Source organism: Cnephaeus nilssonii (genome assembly GCF_951640355.1).
Source record: "Cnephaeus nilssonii genome assembly, chromosome: 11".
Taxonomy (NCBI): Eukaryota; Metazoa; Chordata; class Mammalia; order Chiroptera; family Vespertilionidae; genus Cnephaeus; species Cnephaeus nilssonii.
The window spans coordinates 69,100,475-69,113,204 of record NC_137082.1 but is presented as its reverse complement, the minus strand read 5'-3'; the positions used below and the strand labels follow the sequence as shown (position 1 = coordinate 69,113,204).

At 44.9% G+C, this 12,730-nt stretch overlaps 1 protein-coding gene across 1 annotated transcript; it reads left to right on the top strand.

Annotated features, from left to right (window-relative positions):
* Nucleotides 1-9,284: 9,284 nt before the first annotated feature.
* LOC307106983 (antileukoproteinase-like) lies at nucleotides 9,285-12,135 on the top strand (the record flags this gene model as incomplete). Its single annotated transcript, XM_079783821.1, has 4 exons — nucleotides 9,285-9,369; nucleotides 10,105-10,266; nucleotides 10,690-10,839; nucleotides 12,017-12,135. 3 exons carry the CDS (start codon nucleotides 9,285-9,287, stop codon nucleotides 10,836-10,838), a joined length of 396 nt encoding a protein of 131 aa, XP_079639947.1. The 3' UTR covers nucleotide 10,839; nucleotides 12,017-12,135.
* Nucleotides 12,136-12,730: the final 595 nt, after the last annotated feature.

Here is a 12,730-nt window from a genome sequence, read left to right as displayed (position 1 = left end):
TGGGGTGGCTGCAGAGGAGGCAGGGAGAGCAGGCATCTGGACCTCCCAGCTTCCATGGGGGACATGGGCTCAGCTTCCCACTCCTGAGACTGGCCTGGTGAATATGCTCTAATTGTGGGAACAGTGTTTATATACACAGCAGTCAAGAAACGAAGGTTGGCCCTGGCCGGTATGGCTCAGTTGGTGGGGTGTTGTCCCATGCGCTGAAAGGTCCTGGTTTGATTCCGTCAGGGCACATACCAACATACCAGGTTGTGGTGTGTTGATACCCAATCAGGGTGCATATGGGAAACAACAACCAATCAATGTTTCTCTCTCTCTCTCTCTCTCTCTCTCTCAATCAATTTTTAAAAATACATTTTTAAAAAATGAAATGAAAGTTGTCTAAACCGATCTCATGCCAACTGTGAGCACTGGGGCAGCTGCTATGCACCCTCCCTCCATTTCGTCTTCCAGCCCCAGCTTCTGGCCTCTAGTTTAACCTATGACAAAAAGGAAGGAAATCGGAGCTAGTAGGGCTTCCAAAGGCCTCGTGGCCGATATTCCCTAACCGCCCTAATGCCTCATAAAAGGCTTTTGCAGCTCTGCATGAAGTGGAGGGGAGAGAGCAAGAATGACGGGGAAGTGAAGGTCTGAGCGGCATGATATTAGTGAGAGGACCGCAGCTGCTGGCTGAAGTGCCCAGGATGAGCACCGCAGCCTTAAGTTCCCGGCTATTTGGGAGCAGCTCAGCAGCTACCAGGCTCCTCCCAGAGACACGGGGTTCTCCAGCAGAGGAGCTTCTGCTGAGCTGTGACCCTGATGCTATACCTGCAGGCTCTGTTCTGTGTGCACCCTGAGCGGTGAGCAGCCAGGGTCACTGCTAATGACTGGACAGTCTTTGGCCACTTCTGAGGCTCTCCTTGTCCAGATGAGGAGACTCTGTTCCAGCCAGCCATGTGTGTCTGCCCCCAGGAGTCCAGCGTGACAAGGGTCATGCTCAGACACCACTTGCTTCTCAGCCTGTCCCAGGGGCCTGAGCCACAATCTTCCACTGAATTTGGAATTGAAAGTACCTGCTGACATAATCCAGATCTTCATCTTGCAGATGGGGAAACCAATTTCTACGGGCGTCATCAACGTTCACACGAGGCGTCAAGGGCAGAGCTGAGGCCGGGAACTACCTGTCCTAATATGCTTGTTCTCTTTCTATAGGTTGTTGACTTAGTCAGGAGGACTAGTAGCCTTTAAAAAAAAAAAAAAAGGCTCGTTGATCTATTCATTTTACCTGAACCAGAAATCAAGTTCATAGCAAGAATAAGGCCAAGTGTTCTGCATCATTTTGGTGTCCTGTCAATAATCTTTCTGCTCCTCTCAATCTTGACAGCATTTCCCTTCTGGGGGAAGATCTGAAATATGACCAGAGTTGTGCTTTTGGTGGCTTGTAATTTGGAAACTGTGTTTAACAAGTTGTTTCATGTTCATTCTTCTACGAGAGTGATGGAAGAGAAGTGTCCAAAGGAGATCTGAGAATTTCAAACAAACAAAACAAAAATCTTGGTGTGTGTATTGGATGAAGTCCACAAATTGACGAACATGCATTAGCAGATGGAACATCAGTAGGTAACAACACAATGATTTATTTAACTAATGGCTTCAGTCTTTTAGTACACCAAGCACTTGGGACTGGTATTTACTGATCCAAGCAAAGTAATTAATCATGCTTGGATTTATTTTTTTTCCGTTTACAACATTAGCAATACATATGTTTTAAAATGTCTTTTCCATAAAGTAAACGGCCTTGATGTGAATAGCAGTTATCGGTTAATGTGAGCTCCTAGGTTGAGAAGGGGAGCTTCAGTCCAGATCCAGTGAACTTGATTTTGCTGATGACTGTTAGCCAGTTTACAACTTCCCCTTTTATGTACACACTGGATGTTTGTATATTAAATATTATGGGATGTACCTATAAAAATTTTATTGATGTTCATAGGCATTCTAGCCATCAGAGCTGGTGCAGGAGTGGTAGCTGCCACATTTTAACCACTGTTTCTCCCCTTCATGACATGAAGATTCATTTTTGTTGTTTGAACTAGAATCTTCCTGTGGCTGAGGTTTAAGGACAGAAAGCGATCATTCTAGACTCTGAGTGAGCTCACAACCCCCAAACCTCTCATGCTGTCTGTTTCCAAAATGGATTCAATTATTTTGTACATGTGTAGACTACTGGATTCCCATGAATAAGAAAGATTTTCAAAACCTCCTAGATATCTCATTGCCCCCTTTTCCTTTTATGTTTTTTTAATGTGACGTGCCAAACTGTTTTTAAAATTGACGAGAGAGAGAGAGAGAGAGAGAGAGAGAGAGAGAGAGAGAGAAGTATTGATTGGTTGTCTTCCATAACCACCCAACTGGGAATCAAACCCACAACCTGGCTATGTTTCCTGACTGGGAATCAAGCCCATGACCTTTTGGTATATGGGATGATGCTCCAACCAACTGAGCTGCACCATCCAGGGCTATATAGTCAGTTTCTTATTAGCTCCAATTGGTCTCACTGTCTGAATTAGCTGTGATGTCAAAAAATTGACCCACAAAGAGCAAGTTCTGAGTTGGGTGAGATAAATATATGCCCTGAGAATGGAGCTTTTTGTGAAGTTATCAGAGGGGTCAAATACTGACAGTTTTCTGGAGATGGAGCTTTGGAGTAGCATAAAAGCCATTCTCGCCTTCAGTGGTGGCTGGGCTGCTGGTTTTCATGGCTATCGTGCAAGTCTGCTGGCTTCCACACAGCTAGGAAGAAAAGGGATGGGAATGGGGCAAATCAAGCTTTCTCTTCTTCTGAGATTCGCCTGTTTTTCTTGGTGTGTATTTTTTCCACCTTTTATTATTATTATTATTAAATAAACACTCCATGGATTGTTACAAGCCTTTGGTTAAGTTCTTAACTTCTGAAAAGGTTGATTTTGACACTATTTGTTAGTGTTCTAATGGCTTTCTGAAAATGCTTACCTCTGTAGTAGGATGTTTTTTTAATAGAGGCCTGCTATCACTTTAAAGTGAATTTCTAATCTTGTATCATTATATTCTTCTATCATTAATAGACTAGTGGCCTGGTGCACGAATTCATGCACATTGAAAGGAAATTAATTAGAAGAAATATTTTACTATCGCTATTTGCCCTTTCTCTATAATAGAAGTGTCAACCAGATTCACGATCAACAATGACAGATCAAAACATATGCGTGCGATTGGCGCCAGTGAGAGTTTTATATGTATCGCGCATGCGCGTGTCAACTTTGCCTTTTATATACGTAGAATAAACTTTCTTAATTAGACCTGCTTTCTGATTTAGCTAAACTTTTTCCAGCCCATTGAAGCACCCCAACTTCTCTTTCAGGTAATTGTCAGCAACACAGCAGATTATTATTGTAGATCACGCAGGGAGAACAAAGGGTAAAATATTTAACTGCTGCAGTGTTTGACTATATTCTGTGCAGTGAGAAAACCTGAAGTCATTTTCAATGTCCACCATTTCTTACTTCTTTTCAGTCAGGTCAAGTTTCTAAGCTTTCTAAATCTCTGTTTTCCGGCTAATGAAAAGAAAATAGGATTCCACCACATCTCCTATTTACCTACTCCAGGACTTCTGTGAGGATCAAATGAGATGAGGCACAGGAAAACACTTCATAGACATTTGGTTACAGTGTAAAATGTTTCCACCTGGCTATAAAGCAAGTCATGTTCCTGGACTGAAGAAACTGCAAGGAGGCTAGTCGCTAGGGAGAGGAAGCCGGGCATTCTACGTGATGTCATTACCTGGTGCCCATAGCCACCGTTTCTGGCCTGGGCTGGGCTGTGGGCAGCATTTTGCGTCATGGGGTCTCAGCAGCATCAGCTGCTATTTGGTGAGCTGTCACTCCGGGGTGGTGGTGGGGCCTGTGTCCCACTGCCTAGTGTTGCTTTGTGGGCACCAGGTCCACAGCACCGTTTCTCTATAAATGGCCAGGGCACCTCACAGAAGTTCCTGTGTTTAGCGTCTGCCCTCTGGTGGTCAGTGCATGTCATAGCGACTGGTCGGAGAGACAGCATATTAGCCTTTTATATATATAGATTAACTGATTATTAATCGATTAAGTGATTTTTCACATATTTTACTACTGATATGGAAATGATCATATGATTTTTCCCTTTAGCTATTAATAGGGACTAGTCCCTTGACTTACTTTTGATTGTTAAACCAACTCTACATTGTTGAAATAACTCCCCACTTGTTAATGATGTATCACCATTTTCACATATGACAATATTCATTAGTTAATATTTTGTTTAGAATTTTTGCCTAATTTGTCTAGCAAGATTGGCATATAGTTTTCCTTGCATGCATTATCATTGTCATGTTTAGGTACTGAAGTTGCAATATCAAAGTTCTTTGAAAACAGAATGGTCACAAGTGGGTTGTGGGACTGCAAACAGACAACTTGAGAATAGAAGTGCAGATGCTGCCTGGTTGGTGTGGCTCAATGGTCGAGCAACAACCTATGAACCAGGAGGTCACTGTTTGATTCCAGGTAGAAAATGAAGTGCAGACGCTGTAAGTTATTGGACTGTTAAAAAAATTAGAAAGGGTTGGGTGTTTTTTTCTAAATTTGAATGGAAACGCACAGAGGACAGGCCAAACTAGAGCTAGAAGAGAGCAATGTAGGTGCACAGTGAAAAAACAGCAGGAGGTAGCTACAAGATTACTGTAGAAAGAAGAGGAAGCTCACATCTGTCAAAATGGCTATCATCAAAAAAAAATAACAAACAACATGTGTTGGCAAAGATGTGGCAAAAAGGGAGCCCTTGTACACTGCTGGTGGGATTGTAAATTGGTGCGGCCACTGCGGAAAACAGTATAGAGGCTCCTCAAAAAATTAAAATTAGAATTACCAAATGACCCAGCAATTCTACTTCTGGGTATTTATCCAAAGAAAACAAAAACACTAATTCAAAAAGATATATGAACGCCTATGTTCATTGAAGCATTATTTATAATAGCCAAAATATGGGTGCAACCTAGGTGTCCATCAATAGATGAATGGATAAAGAAGATGTGAGATATATATGTATGTATATATTATTTAGCCATGAAAACGAATGAAATCTGTGAAATCTAAACTAAACAAAACAGAAACAGATTCATAGAGACAGAGAACAAAATAATGGTTACCAGAGGGTGAGGGAATGTGTGAAAAGGTGAAAGGGAATAAGAGGTACAAACTTCCAGTTACAAAATAAATAATTCACAACATAGGGAATATAGTCAATAATATTGCAATAATTTTGTACAGTGACAGGTGTATACTAAACTTATCATGGTGATCCCTTCATAAGGTATATAAAAGTCAAATGACTGTTGTACACCTAACACTAATGTAATATTGTATGTCAACTATACTTTAAATATATTTTATTGATTTTTTACAGAGAGGAAGAGAGAGGGATAGAGAGTTAGAAACACCGGATGAGAGAGAAACATCGATCAGCTGCCTCTTGCACACCCCCTATTGGGGATGTGCCCGCAACCAAGGTACATGCCCTTGACCGGAATCGAACCTGGGACCCTTGAGTCCGCAGGCCGATGCTCTATCCACTGAGCCAAGCCGGTTTCGGCCTCTTTCTTTATTTTAATTAAAGTATAGAGCCAGGACCGGTTTGGCTCAGTGGATAGAGCGTCGGCCTGCGGACTCAAGGGTCCCAGGTTCGATTCCGGTCAAGGGCAGGTACCTTGGTTGCAGGCACATCCCCAGTAGAGGTTGTGCAAGAGGCAGCTGATCGATGTTTCTCTCTCATCCGGTGTTTCTAACTCTCTATCCCTCTCTCTTCCTCTCTGTAAAAAATCAATAAAAGATATTTTAAAAAAATAAAAGAAAGAAAGAAAGAAAGAAAGAAAGAAAGAAAGAAAGAAAGAAAGAAGAAAGAAAGAAGAAAGAAAGAAAGAAAGAAAGAAAGAAAGAAAGAAAGAAAGAAAGAAAGAAAGAAAGAATAGTTAGTGGGTAGAGTTGCTGTTCCAGAGAGCCGTCTTTTTCGTCAGCATCTCTCTGCCTCCCACACCTGGTACCAATGGTCCTGTGTGCATCCATCAATATGGTTCTTGCCCTAACCGGTTTGGCTCAGTGGATGGAGTGTCGGCCTGTGGACTGAGGGGTTGCAGATTCGATTCCGGTCAGGGGCATGTACCTTGGTTGCGGGCACATCCTCAGTGGGGGTGTGCAGGAGGCAGCTGATCGATGTTTCTAACTCTCTATCCCTCTCCCTTCCTCTCTGTTAAAAAAAAAAAAAAATGGTTCTTACCATGACTTAAGATAGGTACGTCCTTTGCCAACAAGCAAGCAGAAGCAACACATACTTTTACAGGAGCGCAGAGAGAGCTAAAAGAGTTATTTGGCCTACGGTTCACATTCCAAAATGACCTCATTAGACTTTTAACCTTAAAAACAAAGGGGAGGGGGGAGATGAACCAAAGAATTTATATGCATATATGCATAACCCATGTACACAGATAATAGTGAAGTGAAGGCCTTGTGGGGGGCAAAGGGGGAGGGGATTAATGGGGGGGACATCTGTAATACGTTCAACAATAAAGGTAAATTTTTAAAAAATAAAGTAACAATTTCTTTAAAAATTAAAAACAAGCCCCGCCAGTGTGGATCAGTGGTTGAGCGTTGACCTATGAACTAGGAGGTCACGGTTTGATTCCTGGTCAGGGTACCTGCCTGGGTTGCGGGCTCGATTCCTAGTGTGGAGCGTGCAGGAGGCAGCTAATCAATGATTTTCTCTCATCTCTCTCTCTCTCTCTCTCTCTCTCTCTCTCTCTCTCTCTCTCTCTCTCTCTTCCTTTCTGAAATCAATAAAAAAATATTAAAAATAAAAAACAAAGAAACCCAAAACAAAAGAAGTCTATACAAAGTCATGGAGACCTAAAAATAGGAGTTAAGGCAGAAAATATTCATCACACAACTTAAACTTGTGTCTGTGCAGTCAGTTCACAATACATCCCCAGAACTGGTTAACTGCTCTCCAATTCTCCATAATCTGAAAATTATCCTAGTAATAGCTCATTCTCTTGCCTTGTCATGGTGCCTGTGAGTGTTTCAAGTGTTCATTTATTCAAAGTAAATTCTTCGAATGTACCTATTTCTTAAATCTGTTGGGAGATGTACATAGTGAGGAGTGAAGTATGTTCGACCTGAGGAATATCCTGGAAAGATAATTTCCTCCCATTGCCTCAAACTCCACTGCATAAAGCAAGGATTATGAAGGGCCGGGCCAGCCCTAACACTCCTTGACAAAGAGGACGCTCTTATGGGCTCTCAGACTTATGCCCCAGAACTTATTACAGCGCCTCTTCCTGGGGGGGCGTGAAAGGAACCGCTGATATGAAGAAAGGTCAAGTTAAGGCACTTCTGACCTTGGGTCATAGGCACTACAGCTCCCCCTGCCGGCGGGCCCCTGCCATAGGCGATATAAACGTTCAGCCACAAGGTTCACCGCACTCTTCTGCAAGATGAGGCCGAGCAGCCTCTCCGTGCTCACCGGGATTTTCCTCCTCCTCTGCCTCCCCACGGCGCAGCCTGAGTTGAGGGAGATGGGTGGGTGCAGGGTGAGGCGGTCCTGCGTGTGATCGGGGTGGGGAACGCGTCCTCAGAGGAGTGCATGGGACAAGCTGGGACCGATGCCCAGCAAGGACTCACAGGTGCCCCCAACTCACCCTGAGGCTTTGTTCCTCAGATGTGGCCAAACCTGGACACTGCCCAGAGTTCCCACTCCGCTGCCCTTTCACGATGTTACCGCTGTGCCGGCGCGATAAAGGCTGCAAGAAGGACAAGAAGTGTTGCTTCTACAACTGTAGACGTCAGTGTGTGGTGCCCTGGCCGAGTCTGGATTGAGGTAAGAAATCCCCCGGCTGCCATTCTTGCCTTTGCCCCAGAAACGCCCCCAGGGAAGCAGGTGCCCCGGAGGGAGCTGAGAACCGCCAGTGCCCTGGAAGCCGCTGAGATCAGAGCTTTGAAACTGCGATCTGCCCTGAACAGTTTGCCTCAAGGACAATCCGGAGACCTCTTTCCTCAGCAAGTGCACAGTTCATTTTCATGGAGTGGGCGTCGCTGTTCAGTGAATGACGGGGACATTTACCTCTAAGCTCCTCAACTGTTACTGAATGTTTATGATGGCTAGTTTCGATTGCTCTTGTTTTTTCTCTCAGTTTGTAATAATGAATCACGTTCCTCTTCACATTTAAACTGTGAAGTAAAGGACAAGACGATATCATTCCTTAGGAGGGCTTGCCTAGTGTTCCTAATCCCCAGGCCCGGATCCTTAGCGCTCCTGGGAGGGAGGGAGGGACTTAGCAGGATTCAGACCACAGCGGCCTGGGGACCCAGCCAATGCCCCCTGCACAGTTTGCACCGCCCCGTGTCTCTGATCCTGTCTTCTCTTCCCAGGTAGAAATCCCTTCTGACCCGGGTCTGAGAAGACACTGGTAGTACAGGCTCCGCCTCGGATAACTGGTCTCCAGTTCTTCCACGTCCTCCTCATCCCCCAGACTTCCTTTATCAGAGTTCAATGCTTATTACTATGACAACAACACAAAGGAATAAAGTGTTATATGCCTAAAACAATTGTCCATGAGAATCTGTGACTGCCGGATCTCTCTGTGTTCCGCCTTTTGGGAAGATCCTTGAGGGTTTGTCAAAAAGGATGGGGCTACTGTTTCCCACATAGTTTTGATCGATTCCTGCATTTCTGTTTTCCTGTCGGGTTCTTCTCTTTCAGGCTCTTCTGACACTCAGATTCCCTGTGGGTCAGATTCCAAATCCTGACCTTGGGCCATGGGGCATCTTGAGTCCTATTTTCTGAGTTTGGGCCCCATAAAAGGTGTATAGGTTATTCTGAGATGGAGGAGCGACGCTTTTTGCTACACTTTCTCTGAGACTGCTGCTGATGGCCTCTCCACACCTTGGTGGTTGTTCCAGGTTTCTAAGAAGCTCTCCCCACTTCCCCCCTCCTCCATTCACCCCAAAGGGCCCCCTAAACTGTGACAGTCCCCCTCCAAGTTCTACATTTCCCTCTCTGGGCCTCACACTCTTGCCTGGGGGAGAAAGAACCACTGGCACTCCGGGTGGTGAGGTCACTGTCTTTGCCTGAATTCCCTGCTTATGAAATCGCAGCTGGGATGGCCGGGGCAATTCTGGAGGAGCCACACCCACAGCGAGAGGTATAAGGGATGCGGCTGACACTGGCCACCGCAGCCTCCTGCCCTCACTATGAAGCTTAACAACCTCCTGGCCTTCACGGTGCTCCTGGCCCTCAGAATCCTGTCGTCCTGGGCTGTAGTAGGTGCTAGCAAAGGTGAGTCAGACTCTCTCAGGCCATCCCGGTACCTGGAAGTCATCTCTCCCATGGTCTGGTCCACGGCCCCTAATTTCAAGCTTCCTTTTCTACTGTTTGCTCTTTTTCAACGGTCACATCATTTTGATCTCCTGTTTAATTTTCCTAATTTTCTGCACCACTTTTTGACGGTCACTTTCTCTTTATTTATCAGTTGATCTGCTCTCTTTATTCCAATCTCTGACGAGTTGTCCCTCCTGCTTTCACTGCCCCTCTCTGCCTCCCTCCCAGCCAGGATGTACCTCTCCCTCTCCCTGGGAACACCTAATGAGCTCTATGCAGCCGTGCCCTGGAGTTGGCTTATACTGGCTTGCAATGGCCAACTGGTAAGTTTTCAAGACTTTTATGAGCTAGTTGACATCATATTACTAGTTTGAAATCAATCATGATGGGAGTATTTACACCATGGAAATTGGCAAATGCTACAAAGGCTGCCTCTTACAACATTTATCAGCACACCTCCATCTGTACCTTCTTTCCTGGGTTATTGACTCCCTCTTGGTTGAGTGCTTGGCTGAGATTGATGCTGCCCCACAGCTGCCTTAAAACTGGAATCCTAACTGCTCCCTGCATTCATTTGGGGTCAGCCACCTGCGTTAGGTTTTCTCTCCCCTCCTGGGAAGTTGATTCCTTGTTCAGGATTGTGGTCATGACTCAGAATCAGCTCCTTCTCCCTCTTCTGTTCTTACCCTTCAGAAAAAGCTAAACATGGAGCCTGCCCCTTCATACAGCCAGCCATGTGTCTTGTGTATGAACCTCCTCAATGCCACAGTGACTGGCAGTGTCCAAAGAAGCAGAAATGCTGTCGTGACCTTTGTGGCATCAAATGCTTGGATCCTGTAGACTCATCAAAGCCAGGTGAGAAAGCAGGGTCCTGGGAAAGGGGACCAGTGAGATTTGAGCTTGAGGACATGCAACTTGGAGAAGTGGAGGGGGCTCCTCTGAAGTGCGTTGGAGGGTGGGGCAGAGTCAGGGCTTGTTCCATCTCTGTACTCTCAGGTGGTCGGTTGGTCAGTAGCCAGCTGGCCAGTCAACCAGTCAATCTGTCAACTCACTGATTGCAGTCAGTCAGTCAATGAGTCCATCTGTCTGTCTGTCACTTACAATAGTAGTTGGGGCTCCCTCAGTGGGAAGGAGTCTCCTTCAAGACATACACTGGCCTCTGTTTGGGTGCTGAGGTGCGTGAGGACCTGATTTCCATGCATGAGATAGAGATGGGGATGGGAGCTTGCGTGGTGCCTAGGGGATCAAGCCTCTGAGTTGTAACATTCTTCTCGCCAGTTCAAGTCAATCCTGGGAAGTGTCCAGTGGTCACTGGCCAGTGTAAGATGGTCAACCCCCAAGACAACTGCCTGAATGACAGCCACTGCCTGAAGAGTCTCAAGTGCTGCAAGGGGATGTGTGGGAATTCATGTGTCAAGCCAGTGTGAGGTAAGGAGAAGAACCGGAGAGTTCCACACCTCCCCACATCCTCACACAGCCTCAACCAGCTGGTGCCCTTCCATGTGAAGGAGGATGCTTGGCATCTCCCTGTGCCTCCTACCACAAGCAGATCTTCTGCCTCAGCACCATTTACCCCCAGTTTTAATCAGGAATCCCCCAGGGTCACCTGTGACTGGTAATGCTGGGTCCTGGAAGGGAAGGATTGTTGAAATAAGCCAGGAGGAAGGAGCCATGAAAAGGGGCAAGAGTTCTATCTTTTAATATAATCTCTGCCTCTGACTGACTGGGTGACTATGAACAACTGATTGTATCTTTCATAGCCTCAGTTTCCCCGTCTGTAAAATGGATGCATTTATACCCACTGAAATACTAAATGTAAAAGTGCTTTTTAAGACTGAAGGTGCTCTGAAACCAATACAAAATAATATTGAAAGTAAACTGCAATTGAAAAGTTAAAAAATGATTAAGATGGTAAATTTTGATATGTGTATTTTACCACAATTTTAAAAAACTTAGTTGGTAGGTTGTCCATCTCTGTGGCATATAGCAAGTGCTTGGTGGTCAGACAAACCTGACTCTACCACTTAGCAGCTGTAAGAGCGAGGCAAATGACTTAACCTCTCTGACTCTCATCTATAAAATGATGACGATGATGATATCTAATTTATAAAAGCTTTGCAAAGACTAACTGAGATAGTACTGTTTGTCAAATATAAATACAATTCTGAACATACTATCTGGCACATAAATTGTAAATGATAATAACTATGTTTTATTGCTAAAAATAAAAATAAAAAAAGACTGGAGGTGCTTTGTGCATTGCCATAGTATTGCTATGGCTATGGCCTCAGTCGGCTGGGTCATCTGGAACCACAGGAAACCCTAGGAAGATGCACAGATGTAGAGCCCTTTGCAGGGTCCTCTGGCCTAGTGTCCTAATCTTACCAGAGGGCAGACTGAAGCAAGAGTCAGTGAAAAGTCTGGATTTGTTCTTGATCCCTAGACCAAAGACCAGCACCTTTTCACCTATTCCAGCACCATGGTCTCTCTCTACTTACCCCAAGGGACTTAGGGCCTGGCGGCAGGAGGCTCCTCTTGGTGGGAAGGATGTAAGGTCACTTGGGTTGTTCCTGTGCTGAGGCTCTGTTTTATTTTCTTCCCACAGAATAAATCTAGATGAGGACTTCCTGGTATGTATGGAATTACTTCCTGGGATTCCTTTTTCCTCAAAAATAGAGAACCTTGATGAAGATGTGGCTTTGAGACCAATACCTCCTTGAGGGCTACGTTTTTACTTGTTTTATCTATAAATCCTCCGCATCCAACAAGAGTCTTTGGCACAAATAGGAAATGTATGTTGATTAATGAATAAACAAATGTTACAAAGTTTCCTCTGTGTTTCCATCTTCCTTGACTCATTGAGTCTGACCTAGAATATGATGGGTGAGATGAAGAATGAAATGTCTGCATGTATGGGGTTTCTCCCACAACCCATGAAGTAGAAAGAAGCAAGTGTTTGGAGTCAAGCAGATATGGGTTTAAATCTTGTATCTGGAGATGACCGGCTCTGTCATTTTGGGCAAATGACTGTGTCCCACTGAGCCTCAGTTTGGTTATCTACAATAGAGGGATGATAATAGCAATGCCGGTTCCATATAGTCCAATGATTGTTGCATGATAGGTTCCTTTTCAGTTGAGTGTAGCTATATGACTGGGTTCTGGTCAATGACATGTGAGTGGGAGTGATGCGTCCAAATTATGGACCTGGCCCACAGAACTTCTCTGTCACTGGCTGCCTATGCATGGAGAGGACTTCGAGGACCCAGAGGAAGGGGTAGGTGGAAGGAGCCTGGGATCCTGAATTTCTGTGTGGATCACA